This window comes from Chiloscyllium plagiosum, unplaced genomic scaffold (genome assembly GCF_037043375.1).
Source record: "Chiloscyllium plagiosum isolate Xiang-an unplaced genomic scaffold, Cpla_swu_hap1 HiC_scaffold_26, whole genome shotgun sequence".
Taxonomy (NCBI): domain Eukaryota; kingdom Metazoa; phylum Chordata; class Chondrichthyes; order Orectolobiformes; family Hemiscylliidae; genus Chiloscyllium; species Chiloscyllium plagiosum.
This window is the reverse complement of record NW_028270164.1, coordinates 31,190,427-31,205,314: the sequence shown is the minus strand read 5'-3', so window position 1 is coordinate 31,205,314 and position 14,888 is coordinate 31,190,427. Positions and strand designations below refer to the sequence as shown.

Genomic DNA, 14,888 nt, shown 5'->3' with positions numbered 1-14,888 from the left:
GCTTCCGGTTGCCTATCACTTCAACACACTGTGCTCCCAGGCCAACATTTCTGACTAGACCCTGCTGCAGTGCTCCAGCAAGGCCCAGAGCAAGCTGGAAGAACAGCATCACATTTTCCATCTTGGGACCTTCAAGTCTAAATATCCAGTTCGATAACATTATAGAGTCATAGAGATGTACAGCATGGAAACAGACCCTTCTTTATTATATCGTTACACACATCACAGGCCCTGTCATCACATGGGTTGCTTTCAGTTCAGCCAACCCACTGCCCCATACTTACGTTGTTTTCCTTCCTTGGCTTACTATCCATCCCTTTTGCTGTTCTCTTTCTTTCTGGGCTTCTATTTCCAACTATCCCATTCTCCACTCTCTTTCTCTCCATCCCCCTCCCCCTTCTGCAAATCTACCATTTTGTCCTAGCTATCAATTCTAAAGAAGGATCACTGCACCCAAAATATTAATGCTGTTTTCTCTCTCCAGATTTTGCTAAAGCTGCTGAGTTTCTCCAGCAGCTGTTACTGCTGCAGATTTCCAGGGTTTTGTTTTGACAGCTCAGTGCGATATTTGCGGACAGAACGTAGGTTTTCCGCAAAGTGGTCCCCAGTTTGCGTTTCGCCTCCCCAAAGTACAGCAGACCCCACACTGTAAGGTCGTGAGCAGCGAATAAGCAGATTGCAATGAATAAAAGTGCAGCCAAGAGAAAAGGGTGATCTGCACGTTAACTCCCTCTAACCGCCTTCAATGCTCAGAGTAATCATTGCCAACAAAATTAGTGATCATTGCTTCAATGCTAAGGAAAACATACCATTTATTTCCAACCTAAAAGGGAGCAGGAACTCACCCCGGGTCCATCGGTGGCCGTGTAGTCAATGACCACTTGTAGCTGGTCACCACTTTGGCACGGGCGGGGTAAGGCGAGCACCAGGGTGCAGCCATAGCTGGTGAAGGGTTGGACCTTGTGGCACACGGGCTGGAGCGGGCCTTCTGGGTCACCGCAGCGCACCGACACCGACTGCACACTGACACTGGAGTGAGAGTCCAGGCAGAGCTCCTGACCCCCGCCCTCAGGCCGGACACAGCTCAGATCCAACACCTCCCGACCCTGCAGCTGCCTCCGCTCGAAATCCACCTGCAGCTCCAAGTGGAAATGCCGGACACGAAAGTATCGATAGCTGGAGGATGTGGCTGTGTCCGAGCTCCGACCCAGCACCTTCTCAGTCGCCATGATGCTCTCTGTGGCGAGAAGTGGCGAAGGCGAAGGCGCATGCGCTGACAGCAGCGGCACGCCCCCTTCCAGCGTAGCCCCGCCCCTCTATAGGCTCCCTCCCTGTCACTCTGGTCCCTCAGTGCAGGCTGCCTCCCTCACTGCTCTCCTCAAAGTCACTCTGCCTCCTCTCAGTGCACTCTTCTTCCCTCTCTGTCACTCTGGTCCCTCAGTGCAGGCTGCCTCGCTCACTGCTCTCCTCCCCATCACTCTGCCTCCTCTCAGTGCAGGCTGCCTCCCTCACTGCTCACCTCCCCGTCACTCTGCCTCCTCTCAGTGCAGGCTGCCTCCCTCACTGCTCACCTCCCCGTCACTCTGGTCCCTCAGTGCAGGCTGCCTCCCTCACTGCTCTCCTCAAAGTCACTCTGCCTCCTCTCAGTGCACTCTTCTTCCCTCTCTGCCACTCTGGTCCCTCTCAGTGCAGGCTGCCTCGCTCACTGCTCTCCTCCCCATCACTCTGATCCATCTCAGTGCAGGCTGCCTCCCTCACTGCTCTCGCTCCCCATCACTCTGGTCCCTCTCGGTTTAGGCTGCCTCCCTCACTGCTCTCGCTCCCCATCACTCTGGTCCCTCTCGGTTTAGGCTGCCTCCCTCACTGCTCTCCTCCCTGTCACTCTGCCTCCTCTCAGTGCACTCTGCTTCCCTCCCTGTCACTCTGGTCCCTCTCAGTGCAGGCTGCCTCGCTCACTGCTCTCTGCCCTGTCACTCTGGTCCCTCTCAGTGCAGGCTGCCTCCCTCACTGCTCTCTGCCCTGTCACTCTGGTCCCTCTCAGTGCAGGCTGCCTCCCTCACTGCTCTCCTCCCTCTCACTCTGGTCCCTTTCTTGATGCTGCCTGCCCTCTTATTGCCCAACTCACCACATGGCACAGAGTGGGTCATTAGGTGAGTTGCTGGCAAGTTAGCAAGGGCTTTTTTCTGAGCACTCAACTAGGTTAAGTTTTTTTAAATTTAATTCAGTGACATCAGGCTCTTGTATGAATTTAACTTTAGAGATGAAACCACCAAAAGGGAAAAATCAGTTCTTCTGGGCCAATGAAAAACCAGTATCCTATGACATTTGGGGCCCGTTGATAACATTGATCCTGACATCAGTAATACTGGTGATTGTTCCAGTAATTAGTCTTTGAGCCAGTATTAGACATTGTGCCACTGATACTGCTCAAGGTCAAAACAGAAACAAAAATTGTTGGAGAATCTCAGCAGGCATGGCTGTGGAGAATACAGAGTTTCTGAGTTCTATTCTGAAGCAGCATGACTGGCCTCAAAATGTTAACTCTGTTTTCTCCACACAGGTGCTGCCAGACCTGTATTTCTCCAGCAATATGAGTTTTGTTTCAAATTTCTACCATTGCTTTATTATGCTAGTCAAGGAGCCTGTCATGGTGCACATGCTGGAAATGATCATTATGTTACCAGTCTGTATGCAGTAACTGTTACAGTCTCTGGTGCTAACCAGGGAGATTCCCCACGTTTGGCCAGTATCTAACAAACTAGATATAAAAGTCTGAATAGTGGCATTTTTGCTGCTGAGTGGACACAGGGCAACATCAATTGCAGCACTCAAAGAATTTAAAAATCATTCTAAAAAGAATGTAAATCAAATGCACAACCAATTTAAAAATAACAAATCACACTGTAAAAAGTATCGAAAGGAACTACAACAACTCCCACCCCAGCCCACCAAATAAACATGGCTTGCTAACTTGTCTTTCCTGGGTTCCTTCAAGTTCAATGTCTAAGGTATAACTGAAGTCCCAGGCTTGTTTCTTGCAGACTCCTTTGTCAGTCATCCATTTGGAGTATAGGTGGCGGCAAGTGAAGATGGGAAGAGGACAGAAATAATAAGTAGCAGTGCATGTAACAAAGTTAACTGTGGGACATTAGATATTAATCAATGATGCTGTCAAGAATGTGCAGGACAGCACAGAACTAAAAATTATAACTGTTTACAATACAGCTTACCTTTAACAGGTCTTAGCCTTAACAAGAGAAAATGCAGGCTTTGGTCAAGAGGACTGATGAGTGCACACTCTGTCATGGATTGATCTATAATGGAATATGGCTGAGTTCTGCACAGTAGCAGCCAGGGTCTCATCAAACATTGGGTTCGTCTTGGAGGCAAGAACATTTTTCTTTGGCACCACGTGATCTCCAGGCCATCCTGCAGTCAGACTTGTTGGGAAAAGGACATGTCAGTTTTCTGCCTCGGAAGTATGGAAATTATGCAAGAATGAATCTAGAGACTACATGAACATTGGCACCGGAAGGCCACAGAAAGAATCCTGTCTTCAATATCCCACCTATATCATACTGGAGGGGCATATCTCTGTTTATGTAATGCCTTAATTCTAAAATTCTCAACCTCATTTTCAAATTCATCTGTGTGTAATCTCTACTAGTTTCACATCTGTGATACTTGTGCTCTTTAAATTCTGATCTGTTGAACATCCCTGAGTTTGACTTTTGGAACATTGGTGGCCAATATTTCCTCTAAGCTGCAGTCACTCCAAAATTCCACACACGGTGATCGGCATTGTCATACTAGTTGTGACATTGACCTCTGAGGCCCACACAGCAGAAAAGAAAAATTATACAGAATGTCAACATTCAACTGCCTGAGCCGTACATTTAATTTTTCACCAGAATCTCTTTGCCCTTCTACCTAGCCTTTGTCCTTTAAGACACTCCTTAAAACACCTATTTCACCCATCTTTCGATTATCTGCTTTAATTTTGTTTTTCTTGTTTGTCTCGGTTTCATATCTTGCTTTCTAATGCCATTGTGAATGGGCTCAGGACATCAAGATGTTGTTATTATGTCAACTAGCTTATGCTAGCTCAGAATGCATTTGAAGTTGTTTCTAAGAGCTTTCTGTGATTGAACTGACCAGAGAGCAGTAATGTGACATGATTCATTAATGATGTCAGAGTAAAGGCATCCTTAGGTAGGACAATATTATTGGATTTTATGTACAGTTTAAAAGGGAGAAGATTGAGGCTTACACAATATTTTAAACAAAAAGATTGGCAACTATATAGGCATGAAAACTGAGCTACTTGAAGTGAATTGCTATAGTGAGCTGAGGGATGCATCAACAGATGTAATGGTAGACATTTAAGGGGATACTTCAAGATACCCTGAATACATATATTCCTACTATAAAGAAAGGTTCTGAAGGGGGGATCTATCATCTATGGTTAACTAAAGTAGTTACGGAAAGCATCAAATTTAAGACAAAAGCATAGATCTGGAAATGAGTGGCAGGTAAGATGATTTGTCAGAATTTATAGTGTGACAGAGAATAACTAAAGGAATGAATTAATCAGAAGGAAGAAATCAGAATTGCAGAGGAATCTATATAGGAAGATAATAATGGATAGCAAAGGCTTCTACAAGTATTTAGAAAACAAAACAGAAATTAAAGATTCTGAGTCATCTACAATATGAGAATTGAGAGTAGTCAATAAAACTAGATTGATAAGGGAATGATGGATCAAATGAATATTTTGCTTTTGTTTTCACTATTGAGAATACCCAAAACATTCAAGTAATATCTATAAATCAAAAGGTGGAAGGGAGAGTAGAACTTAGTGAAATTACAATTATAAGGGAAATGGTACTAATAAAACTGATGAAGCTGCAAGCTGATAAATCCAAGCAGTGTGATCTTGAACAAATTGCATTGTTAATAGTCTGGAATCATTTGTGGATTGAGAATTGAGAGAACCCAACAGAATCCCAAGGGATCTTTAGAAGTAACCAGTTGAATAAAATGTTAGTAAAAGCAAAATATAACAGATGCTGGACATCTGAAATAAGAGAAAATGTTGGAGAAATGCATCAGGTCAGGTAGCATTTGTAGAGAGAGAAAAATAGATTAATGACAGACATGACACTCCTTTAGAACTGTTCAACAGTTCCTGGATTTGCTGATGCATCTGTTCCTCCTCAATTTCTCTGTGCATTTATTGCACGATGATTGCAATGATTGTAATCCTGCTGTGCTTAGGTCCAATAGTCACAGTTCCAGTATCAGAACAGATTCTTCTTAATGTGAGCAGTCAGCACTCGCATCACACACAAATGATAATTTAGCATCGTTCTCTCCACAGTGGGGTATGGAGGACTCTGACATGGAAGGCCATGTAATATCTTTACATGGATCTTTGGCACAGGGACCTTACTCTGATATATGCATTGCAAGCTACGAGTGGAAGATTATAAATGCAGGAGGATTACTGAAACTTCTCCCCGCCCCCCTCTACTCCATCCCCAGCACAGACTCCCTCCAACATCTTCAAAGAAAGCATTGTTGCATGTCAGTGCATGATGGAAAATACTTACAGTTCAAGGAGAGAGGAAATCAGCTCTTCAGCCTATGAGATCTTGGATTGCCATTTTGAATTGTGGCCCGCAGGTGACACTGTTAAGGTCATCTGTAATTACTTCTGCTTCACAACGCTATATCTATAATAATTTAGATTAGATTCCCTACAGTGTGGAAACAGGCCCTTCAGCCCAACTTCCCTCTGACTAATGCACTTTAACTCAATGGGCAATTTAGAAAGACCAATTCACCTGACCTGCACATCTTTGTTTTGTGGGAGGAAACCCAGGCAGATACAAGGAGAATGTGCAAACTCCACACAGACAGTTACCAGAGGCTGGAATCAAACCTGGGACCTTGGTGCTGTGAGGCAACAGTGCTAACCACTGAGCCACCATGATATTGTCATGATTGCTTGTGACCAGGATTTGTGTCTCACAATTGGTCAGTGCATGGGTTTCACATGCAGCATATTATGATTGCAGATGACTTTAACTTGTACAGTGTAAGTCCCTGATTGATGCAATTTCCCCTTGAAAGGCCTTACATCAATAGAGCTCTCATATTCAGACAGGAAAAAAAAACTTACTTCCCTCTCTCCACATGTGGTCACAACCATTTTCTATTTCTAGTGTATAATTGTGAATCAGTTGAGCATGGAAGCCAATACATGTCACATTTCACAGAGTGAGTTAGAGGCCCAGATGGTGATCTAGATGACAAACCCCGTCTCTACCAAACATTTCATGTTCCTTTGTTCTTTGCACACCTTGTTGAACCCAACAGTTCTGAGCTTCTACATTTTTGACTCAGGTCTTTCATTTATGTTTTCATCTCTCAACATTACTCCCTAAGCCTGGTGGGCGGCACGGTGGCACAGTGGTTAGCACTGCTGCCTCACAGCGCCAGAGACCCCGCCTCAGGCGACTGACTGTGTGGAGTTTGCACATTCTCCCCGTGTCTGCGTGGGTTTCCTCCGGGTGCTCTGGTTTCCTCCCACAGTCCAAAAATGTGCAGGTTAGGTGAATTGGCCATGCTAAATTGCCCGTAGTGTTAGGTGCAGGGGTAAATGTAGGGGAGTGGGTCTGGGTGGGTGCGCTTCGGCGGGTCGGTGTGGACTTGTTGGGCCGAAGGGCCTGTTTCCACACGGTAAGTAATCTAATCTAATCTAAAAGCCTCAGCCCTACCACGTAGCCATACCAACTATCTTGAAGCCCCCTGTGGCTCCTTCCCCTGTTGAGACCAGGGTAATGGTGAATCCACCCACCTGCAGTAACCCATGCCCTTCAATGCACGACCATCTCTGATCCTTATGTTGATTTGCCCTTGTCACAATTATTGCTCCCCTTTGTATCCCAGCATTTTGTATCCAATACATACAATTGAATTCCCTTACTTCCCCACTATTGCCTTAAATAACCTACCTTGACTTTTAATAAGCAGACCCTGAGGATTGACTATAACCTAAACCCCCTGACTAACTTGGAACAATTGTCCTCACTGATGCGTGACTGGATGCCTGACTGAGATCTGTACAGCTCCTCAACTTACAGATTGCTAATGCCCAGACTAGCTGTACTAGCCTGCAGGACTGATTCTAGCCCATCCCTACGCCCCTCACAAAAGATTACAAGATACATTGCTGAGCCTGACTCCCTCAACTGTGATGGCACCCTGACAGACAACAGTTATCGTTCATTTGACTGGGCCTACTCTTCTTAGACTTTGAAATATGGCCATTTAATTGAAGCGCATTTTGTGTTTATCATGTAAGATGCTGATGTCACATTGACATAGCACAGTGTCTTATACCTACAAGTCCCCCACCTTGACTGATTACTGCTGACAGTTTTTAGATCAGAGTGGTGCTGGAAAAGCACAGCAGGTTAGGCAGCATCCGAGGAGGATTTTCTTACTCCTCGGATGCTGTGCTTTTCCAGCACCACTCTGATCTAGACTCTGCAGCATCACTTTTGCCTAGTTGATTACTGCTGACAACCATGACAAGCTGCCTTTCTTTATATCTGCATTAAATGGCAAGTCAAGACCTTTAGGTTCTGAATGAGCCTGCAAAGTGCAAAAAGGCAAGGCAAGGAAGAAATGCTGAGGGCATCCAAGTAGGTGTAAATTGAGCAAATGCTAAGACAGCAAGTAAAGATCCTTGAGGTGCACCCTACTACAATGCATGAGGACCTATACTCAAGGCAGCCTGGATCAGCATTGCAATGGTAAGGTGTGATGTGCTTCAAAATGCAACAATGAAGTGGACTTTTATTCCAGATGAGTTGAAGATAGTCTATGGACATGGTGTGACCGTGGAGTGCACCCTGAGATGCTGGAGACTGCTGGCCAAAGTGGAGGTACAAAGTAGCAAGGGGTGAGCTAAAGCCACCAGTGAACTGCACTACCTTTTATGTGGGGAACTGTCGCCATCTAGCTTCTCTCCAAGGAATGAAAGATTAGTAAACAATATATAAATGAGGCAGGATTAAGCACTAAGATGTAAATGCTTACAAATAGGCTTCTCACCACCCACTAGCGAGATTCTTATTTTCCCATCCTAACTCAGCATGTCAATTTGAGAATCTAATTGTTCCATTCTTGGTATATTTTTCAAACTGACTTGTCATTTCCCATATTGTTCAGGACCTGGAAAATACAGTCTATTTCCTTGAGTGGGGAGTCCAGAACTAGGGGGAGCTCTTTTAAATTTAGGGGTTATCCTTTTAGGGCAGAGATGAGGAAAATTCTTTTTCTGTACAACTTAGGAACACTCTGCCTCAGCAGAGAAGAGGCAGGGTCATTAATTACTTTTAAGACAGAGGTAGGTTGATTCTCTTGCCTAAGATGAATTGCAGATATCAACACTGGATGAAAATATGGAATTCAAAACATTAAGACATTGGCCATGATCTTATTGAATGCTGGAACAGGCTTAAGGGGACGAATAATCCATCTCTATTCCTAGTTCTTATGTTCTTATTTGAATTTTCATCATTTTCTAGATGTTTTTAGATCAATCTTCCCTCATTCTATTTGCATCAAAACAATGTCAATTTTCCTTAATGGGGTGGGTGCTTGGGTTTGAATCCCATCGTGGCAGATGATGGAATTTGAATTCGATTTTTTTAAAAATCTGGAATTAAGAATCTACTGATGACCACAAACCCTCTCGCCATTTATCAGAAAAACCCATCTGGCTCACTAATGTCCTTCGGCGAAGGAAAGCTTACGTGTGACTCCAGACCCACAGCAAATGATTTCAACTGCCCTTTGAAATAACTATGTAAGCCATTTGGTTCAAGGACACCTAGGACAGACAATAAATAATGGCCAGCCAGCAATGCCAACATCCCATGAGTGAATTTTAAAAAAATTTGGGAATTGATAAGCCCATTTGCAGGGAGATTTGCACAGCTTTTGACACCAATTTTACACCCCGCCTTAAGAACATTCCAAAGAGATCATTCCCCTTATAACACTGATTCTTTATTTTAGCTCTCCTAACAAATCCGTCCTTTGCATGGCATCTCCTATGCAAGTGCAGGAGATGCAACACCAGCACTTTTACTGCCTTCTTTCTGCTGTGTGACTTGCTCACCCCACTGAAAGAGAGGTTATTTGTACTTTTTATAATTTGCTAATGATGCAGCCTCCTCCTCCACTGCAGAGACCAAATAGTGATTGGGTGACTGCTTTGGAAAACACCTCTGTTCCAGCAAGAAGTGTGGCCCTGAGCTTCCACTCACCTGTCATTTTAATTCTCTTCCTCATTCTCACTGACCTTGACATCTTAGACTGTTCTAACAAAGTTCAGCTGAAGCTTGAGAAACAGCATGTCATCTTTTGATTCTGGATGACTGGAAAATGCATAATCAAAATTGAGTTCAGCAAATTGAGATCGTTCCTTGCCCCAGATTTTTCAGATGGATAAAATAGTGATAATTTTGCTACTCCCCATTTTCACCCCATCATGGCTTGCCTTTTGTTTTTCTGTTCCTATTTTTATTAATTTTGTATTGGACTAACCCCCATTTAATCTCTTTTGTCTTTCACACTATCATAGACCTTCCCCCTTGCTGTTTTTAGGAGTTCGTGATCGCAGTTATGCATTCAATGATTTATTGCAATTTTCTGATACTTTGAACTTGCTAAGAAGCAGTTGTTTAGATGAGATGCATTAATTAGTTGGATAATGTAAGTGAAATAGCTTCAGGGAAGGCCAGTATCCTGTCACTAAGTCACCTTTTATTTACATGGACTCTGACCAGCCAGCTCAGAACCAGTCCCTATAGTGAGGAAAATCCCAGAGACGCCTGTTTATTTTTTATTTTATTAAACAATACAGTTTCCAAAACTGTTAACATTAACAGCTGTATACAGAGAAACAGCAATTTTACAAGGGAGAGGAGCAAAGCCAGGCCCCAAACTCTGCTGTGCAACTAGTCTTCAGGGAAATGAGGACAAACCTCAAATCCCACTTTGTCATCACAGAACAGTAACAGTAACAAATATTTACAAGACAGTCCAATTAGGTACAAACACTGCATAGAATACAGACACACCAGCAACCCACCCATCCCTCCCACCTTCCGGCCACTTGAAGGCAGCCCGCTCCTACGCCCCTTCTGGTTCTCAGTCCACACCATGCCCCTTCCGGCTCCCACCTTACGTCCACCTGTAGATCAGCATGTCCTACTTCCCCAAACCCCCATGCCAACAGTGATCAGAATGGCCTACCTACCTTCCGGCCACTCTAGGACAGCGCGCCCCGACACCTGCCTGGGGTGACAGTGCTGAGGATGGCCTACCCGCCTTCTGGCTCTTGGCCACCCTGATGCGCCATCCAGCTTGTGGACTGCCCTGACACCTTCCTGCCACCTCTGGGACAGCACGTCTCCTTTCCTGGGATGACAGTACACAGGGAAGCCCACAAGCCTTCAGGATCTCAGCCTGCCCTTACGCACCTTCTGATTACCCCTTCTCAGGATGACAATGCTCAGAAAGGCCTACCCACCTTCTGGTGCCGGGTCGCAGGGTGACAGCTTTTGGGATGACCTATTAGTCTCCCAGCTCTCAGTAACATCTGCCAGACCCAGGGACAGTGCAGGTGATAACCTAACAAGCAACAAGTTAGTCAATTACCAACAAACAGTCCTTTCTAGTACACAGAATCCATTACCATAAATAGTTCTCTTTAAAATGCAGAGTCCATTCCCAGGTACAGAGTCCACTCCAGTATGCAGGAAGCATTTCAGAGACAGAGTCCACAACCAAAGGCAGAGTCTACTCCGGAAGGCAGCAAACACACAGCCTACAACCCACACAGGTGTCAAGTCTCCATAGAGGCCTGGTTTATCTACAGAACCAGGCCCACTAACAAGAACACAGTACATTGTGAAGGTGCAAGGGTTGAGTTCACTCTTGAACTCAAGGACACAGCAAATGCTCACATCCCAGCACACAAATTTTCAGTGTTTACAGAGGTCTAGTCCACTGACAAGGGTCAGACCTACTCACAGCAACAGCTCCTCTGGAAAGATGCATTTTCTCACAAGGGCTCAGTTCAAACACCAAAAAAAGTGAAAACACATTCAAAAATCAAAGAAAGCGAGAATGCAAAGGCCAAGCCCTGGCACAAAAATCAACATTGTCCTTTTCTCAAAGTGAAAGAGAAAAGAGTAACACACAGGCTGTAACCAGCTAGTGAAACAACAATCCCCTAATGAGAACTGGGTTACACATGAAACACATTGCTAGACTGCCTGATTTACAGTCAATCAGTCCTCGATCAAAAAGGAATACCAGGTAACAAAGTTGTCTTTGTAAACCAGCCAGTTTAGGATTCAGGTTCTCCCAAAAAAAAGCAGAAACCAACAGCAGCAGTAGACACTGACTGTGGCCAGCCAACTCAGAACCAGTCCCTATAGTGAGGAGAATCCCTAAGACTCCTTTTTTATATTAAACAGTACAAAATACAGTTCTCAATAAACAGAAAATGGCAGTTCACAAAAAAAACCATTTTATACAGGGGAAAGCGCAGCAAAGCCATATCCTAAACCTCACCGTTCAACCCGTTTTCAGGGAGATGAAGACAAACCTCAAATCCCACTTTCATTCATCAAAGATAACAGTAACAAGCACAGACAAGACAGTGCAATCAAGTGAGAAACAGTGCATAGAGCACAGACCCAATATAGCTATAAAAGATACCTGACACCCATCCGCACCACATACTGATCAGACCATCCTTGGCTAGCCTTCCTGCAGGACAGTCAGTCATCGGCCTTCTGGTCTCTGGCCGCCCTGTGTACTGACCGACTCTCCCCTAGCCTGCTTTCCTCCAGGCTGGTTGTCAACCACCGAGCTCCCAGTTGCCCTGTCTACTGACTGGACTACCCCGGGCCATTTCCTACGAGCTGGTTGTTGGCCTTCTGGTCTCCGGCAGCCCTGCGTACTGACTGACCTCCAGAGCCTGCTTTCCTCTGGGACAGACATCAACCACCTGCTCCTGGTCATTCCGCGTTGTAACCAAACCAGCCCCGATCTGCTTTCCTACAGTCGAGCTGTCAGCCTTCCAGCACCTGGCCGCCCTGCGTACTGATTGACTCCTTCCTATGGCCAGCATTGCTACGGACTGGCCATCGGCTGTCCGGGTCCCAGCCTCCCTATGTACTGACCGGTCCTCCCCCAGTCGGCCGTCCTATGTGCTGTCGTCAGCCATCTGGCTCAGCCTCCCCATGTACTGACCGGTCTGCTCTATACCGGCTTTCCTGAGAGGATGCTATCAGTTGCTTGGCCCTGCCCACCCTGCGTACTGACAGGCTCCTCCCAGCCCACCTTCATCCAGGTCAGTCATCAACCTTCCAGCCCTCAGCCAGCCTGCGTACTGGTTGCCCCTCCCTTGACCAGATTTCCAGTGGACACGCTGTCAGCTGCCTAGCCCCCAGCCAGCCTGCGTACCAACAGTCCCACCCCAGCCCATTTTCCCCAGGGCCGATCTTTGACACTCCAGCTCCCAGCCACCCACGTAGTGACTAGCCCACTCTGGCCCACTCAAACACATTTAATTACAAACCCACATGCAGTAACAATTCACAAAATCCTCAATACAGTTTCTAGTACAAAGACAGAGTCTACACCCGAAGGCAGAGTCCACGCCTAAACTCCAGGAATTAGGAAATGCTAACCTGCCAGTGCGCACGCACACACATACATGTTCAGTCTCCACAGAGGTGAGGAAGTTAAAATGTCACAGAGGGGTCAATTCCAATCTTTGCTTCTCTTTCAGGGCACATTGGAGACTTTAGGGTTAAAAATCCCACTGACAAAAAAAATTATTGCAACAGCAACTGAAAGCTGTACTCTTTCAATCCACACATATAGATTCCCCCATTCCACGCAAGTAAGCCTAGACAAGACCTTTGTCCTTTCCAGACAGGACTAATAGCCCCAACCCAGTTAACTGCCTCCCCCTCCCATTGTCTTACTTCCCCTCCATATTAGCAAAGGTATGCAAGTCCCCATTCACTTCCCCTCCTTATTAATACAGGTGTGTGAATCCCCCCCCAGTTATCTCACCTCCATATTAGCAGAGGTATGAGAGTTCCCCATTTGTAGCAGACAAAACCTTTCTGCCTTAATTCCTTTCCATTAACACATAATCATGGAAGATATGATAATCAATTTCGATAGTCCATCCACACATTATTACAGGACATTGACATTCATCATGTTTTGTAAAATCATAATTGACTAATTTAAGTTAGGTAATGTCAATCATCCATGTGACTGAGAAGTGTTTGTTCAATTCCTATAAAATATTATATCTCTGGGTGTAAGGCAGAGATTCGTGAAGAAGAGTTGCTGCAAGTAGGCACTCGGCTACTTTAGTGACACTTTGACTTTCTCACCGGCTGTCTGATAATAAAGCTACTGCTGTTGAACAGAAAACTTGTGTCATCCCGATTTGTGGAACTAAGCAGACATCAACATCTGGTGCTGTGACTCAGATCTCAACAAAAGGAATATCTCATGGGGCTGCGTAAGTGGCATGAAAATCTGAAATGGGCAGAACCGAGCGGTAAGTGTGCCCCGGAGTGTTTTAACCCAGACTGCTCCTTGTGTTCTGCCAGAGGGTCTGTCCATCGCCCCGTGGATCCCATATCTTGACAAGGTCACGCAAGGCACCCGGACTCAGCTTGTAAGGTCAGAAAGTTGTCCAGTTGCTCTAAACATCACTGCGGGGTGACATTGGCTACTCTATATTGTGCGAATTCTGGCCTGGGAGCTGCCTCATTGAATATGGCAGTGGAAATTAATTTATAGGAAAAAAAGAGAGCAGGCTCGATACATTTCTCATCCTGCAGTATGAATACGGCCAGTGGAAATTGTTCATAATTGAGCAGGAAAGTAAAATGGGACAATCACTTGATGTAGCCAGGAAGGGGAGCACCCCCACCACCTTCCCCCCCCCCCCACACACAACACCCCCCTTTCAAAGCATGTGCGAATACTTACCTGAGCAGGAAAAAGAGATCTGATAATTAAGTGCAGCACTAAACAAATGACTAGGGCACAAGATTTGGCCTCTGGGGGGATCTTGGGACGTGGGTGCCTGTGAGCAAGCGGTGAACCTGATCTGGAAGAGAAACTGTGGGAAAAGGTGAAAATCCATTATTAAGGAATGGAAGGAGAGGGCTGATAGCAAATGGCAAGACACCTTGCTAGCCAGCTGGAGAAATAATGCCAGCGACAGGGAGATGGAAGTATTAACAGCAGATGGGACTCTGAAGGGCTGGGAAGAGCTAAAGGCAGAATGTGAATGGGTGGATGGTAGGTGAAAAAGAGAACAGGATAAACAGTGCAAAGAGGCTAAAGCTAGGGAGATAAATTAGAGGGGTTACAGCAGCAGCATTGCAAGGAAAATAAAAGCACTTCTCGGGATCCCTTTGCTGTATGAATTTGTCACCAGAAGAAGCAACTAAATGGCAGGGGCAGATGGGTGAGAATAATGGAAAGGGCCCAGTACTCACCTACGAGGAATTAAATGACAGATTCAAAGATGACTCTCAAGTGAATCAAATTGTTCAGTCGTTAGAACGCGCCCTGCAACAGCCTGTTAACATTAGCAAGGTCCTAGACTGCAAACCCAAGGTGGGACAGTCCAGGGAGACTTCTGGAGAGATTTGTTGCCTGCTTTGGGACCTTTGCTGCGGATCAAGGTTTTAACTCTGGGAAGGACTCACCATTGTTTAACTCAATTATTCTACAATGTGTCCCCCTCAAGCCTT

At 45.4% G+C, this 14,888-nt stretch overlaps 1 protein-coding gene and 1 long non-coding RNA gene across 2 annotated transcripts in view; both read right to left on the bottom strand.

The window, feature by feature from the left end:
• Positions 1-1,254, bottom strand: part of rnpep (arginyl aminopeptidase (aminopeptidase B)) — a 36,778-nt gene extending 35,524 nt beyond the window's left edge. The window contains exon 1 of the mRNA XM_043716769.2: positions 846-1,254. Coding sequence (XP_043572704.2) covers positions 846-1,229 — 384 coding nt within the window. The 5' untranslated portion in view covers positions 1,230-1,254. The remainder of the gene's footprint in view (positions 1-845) is intronic.
• A 1,716-nt stretch (positions 1,255-2,970) lies between these two features.
• On the bottom strand, positions 2,971-12,368 carry LOC148145125 (uncharacterized). Its single transcript, XR_015751000.1, has 3 exons — positions 12,276-12,368; positions 3,231-3,440; positions 2,971-3,045 (listed from the first exon to the last, which is right to left on the bottom strand). It is a non-coding gene; the product is annotated as an uncharacterized LOC148145125 (long non-coding RNA).
• Between the last annotated feature and the right edge of the window lie 2,520 nt (positions 12,369-14,888).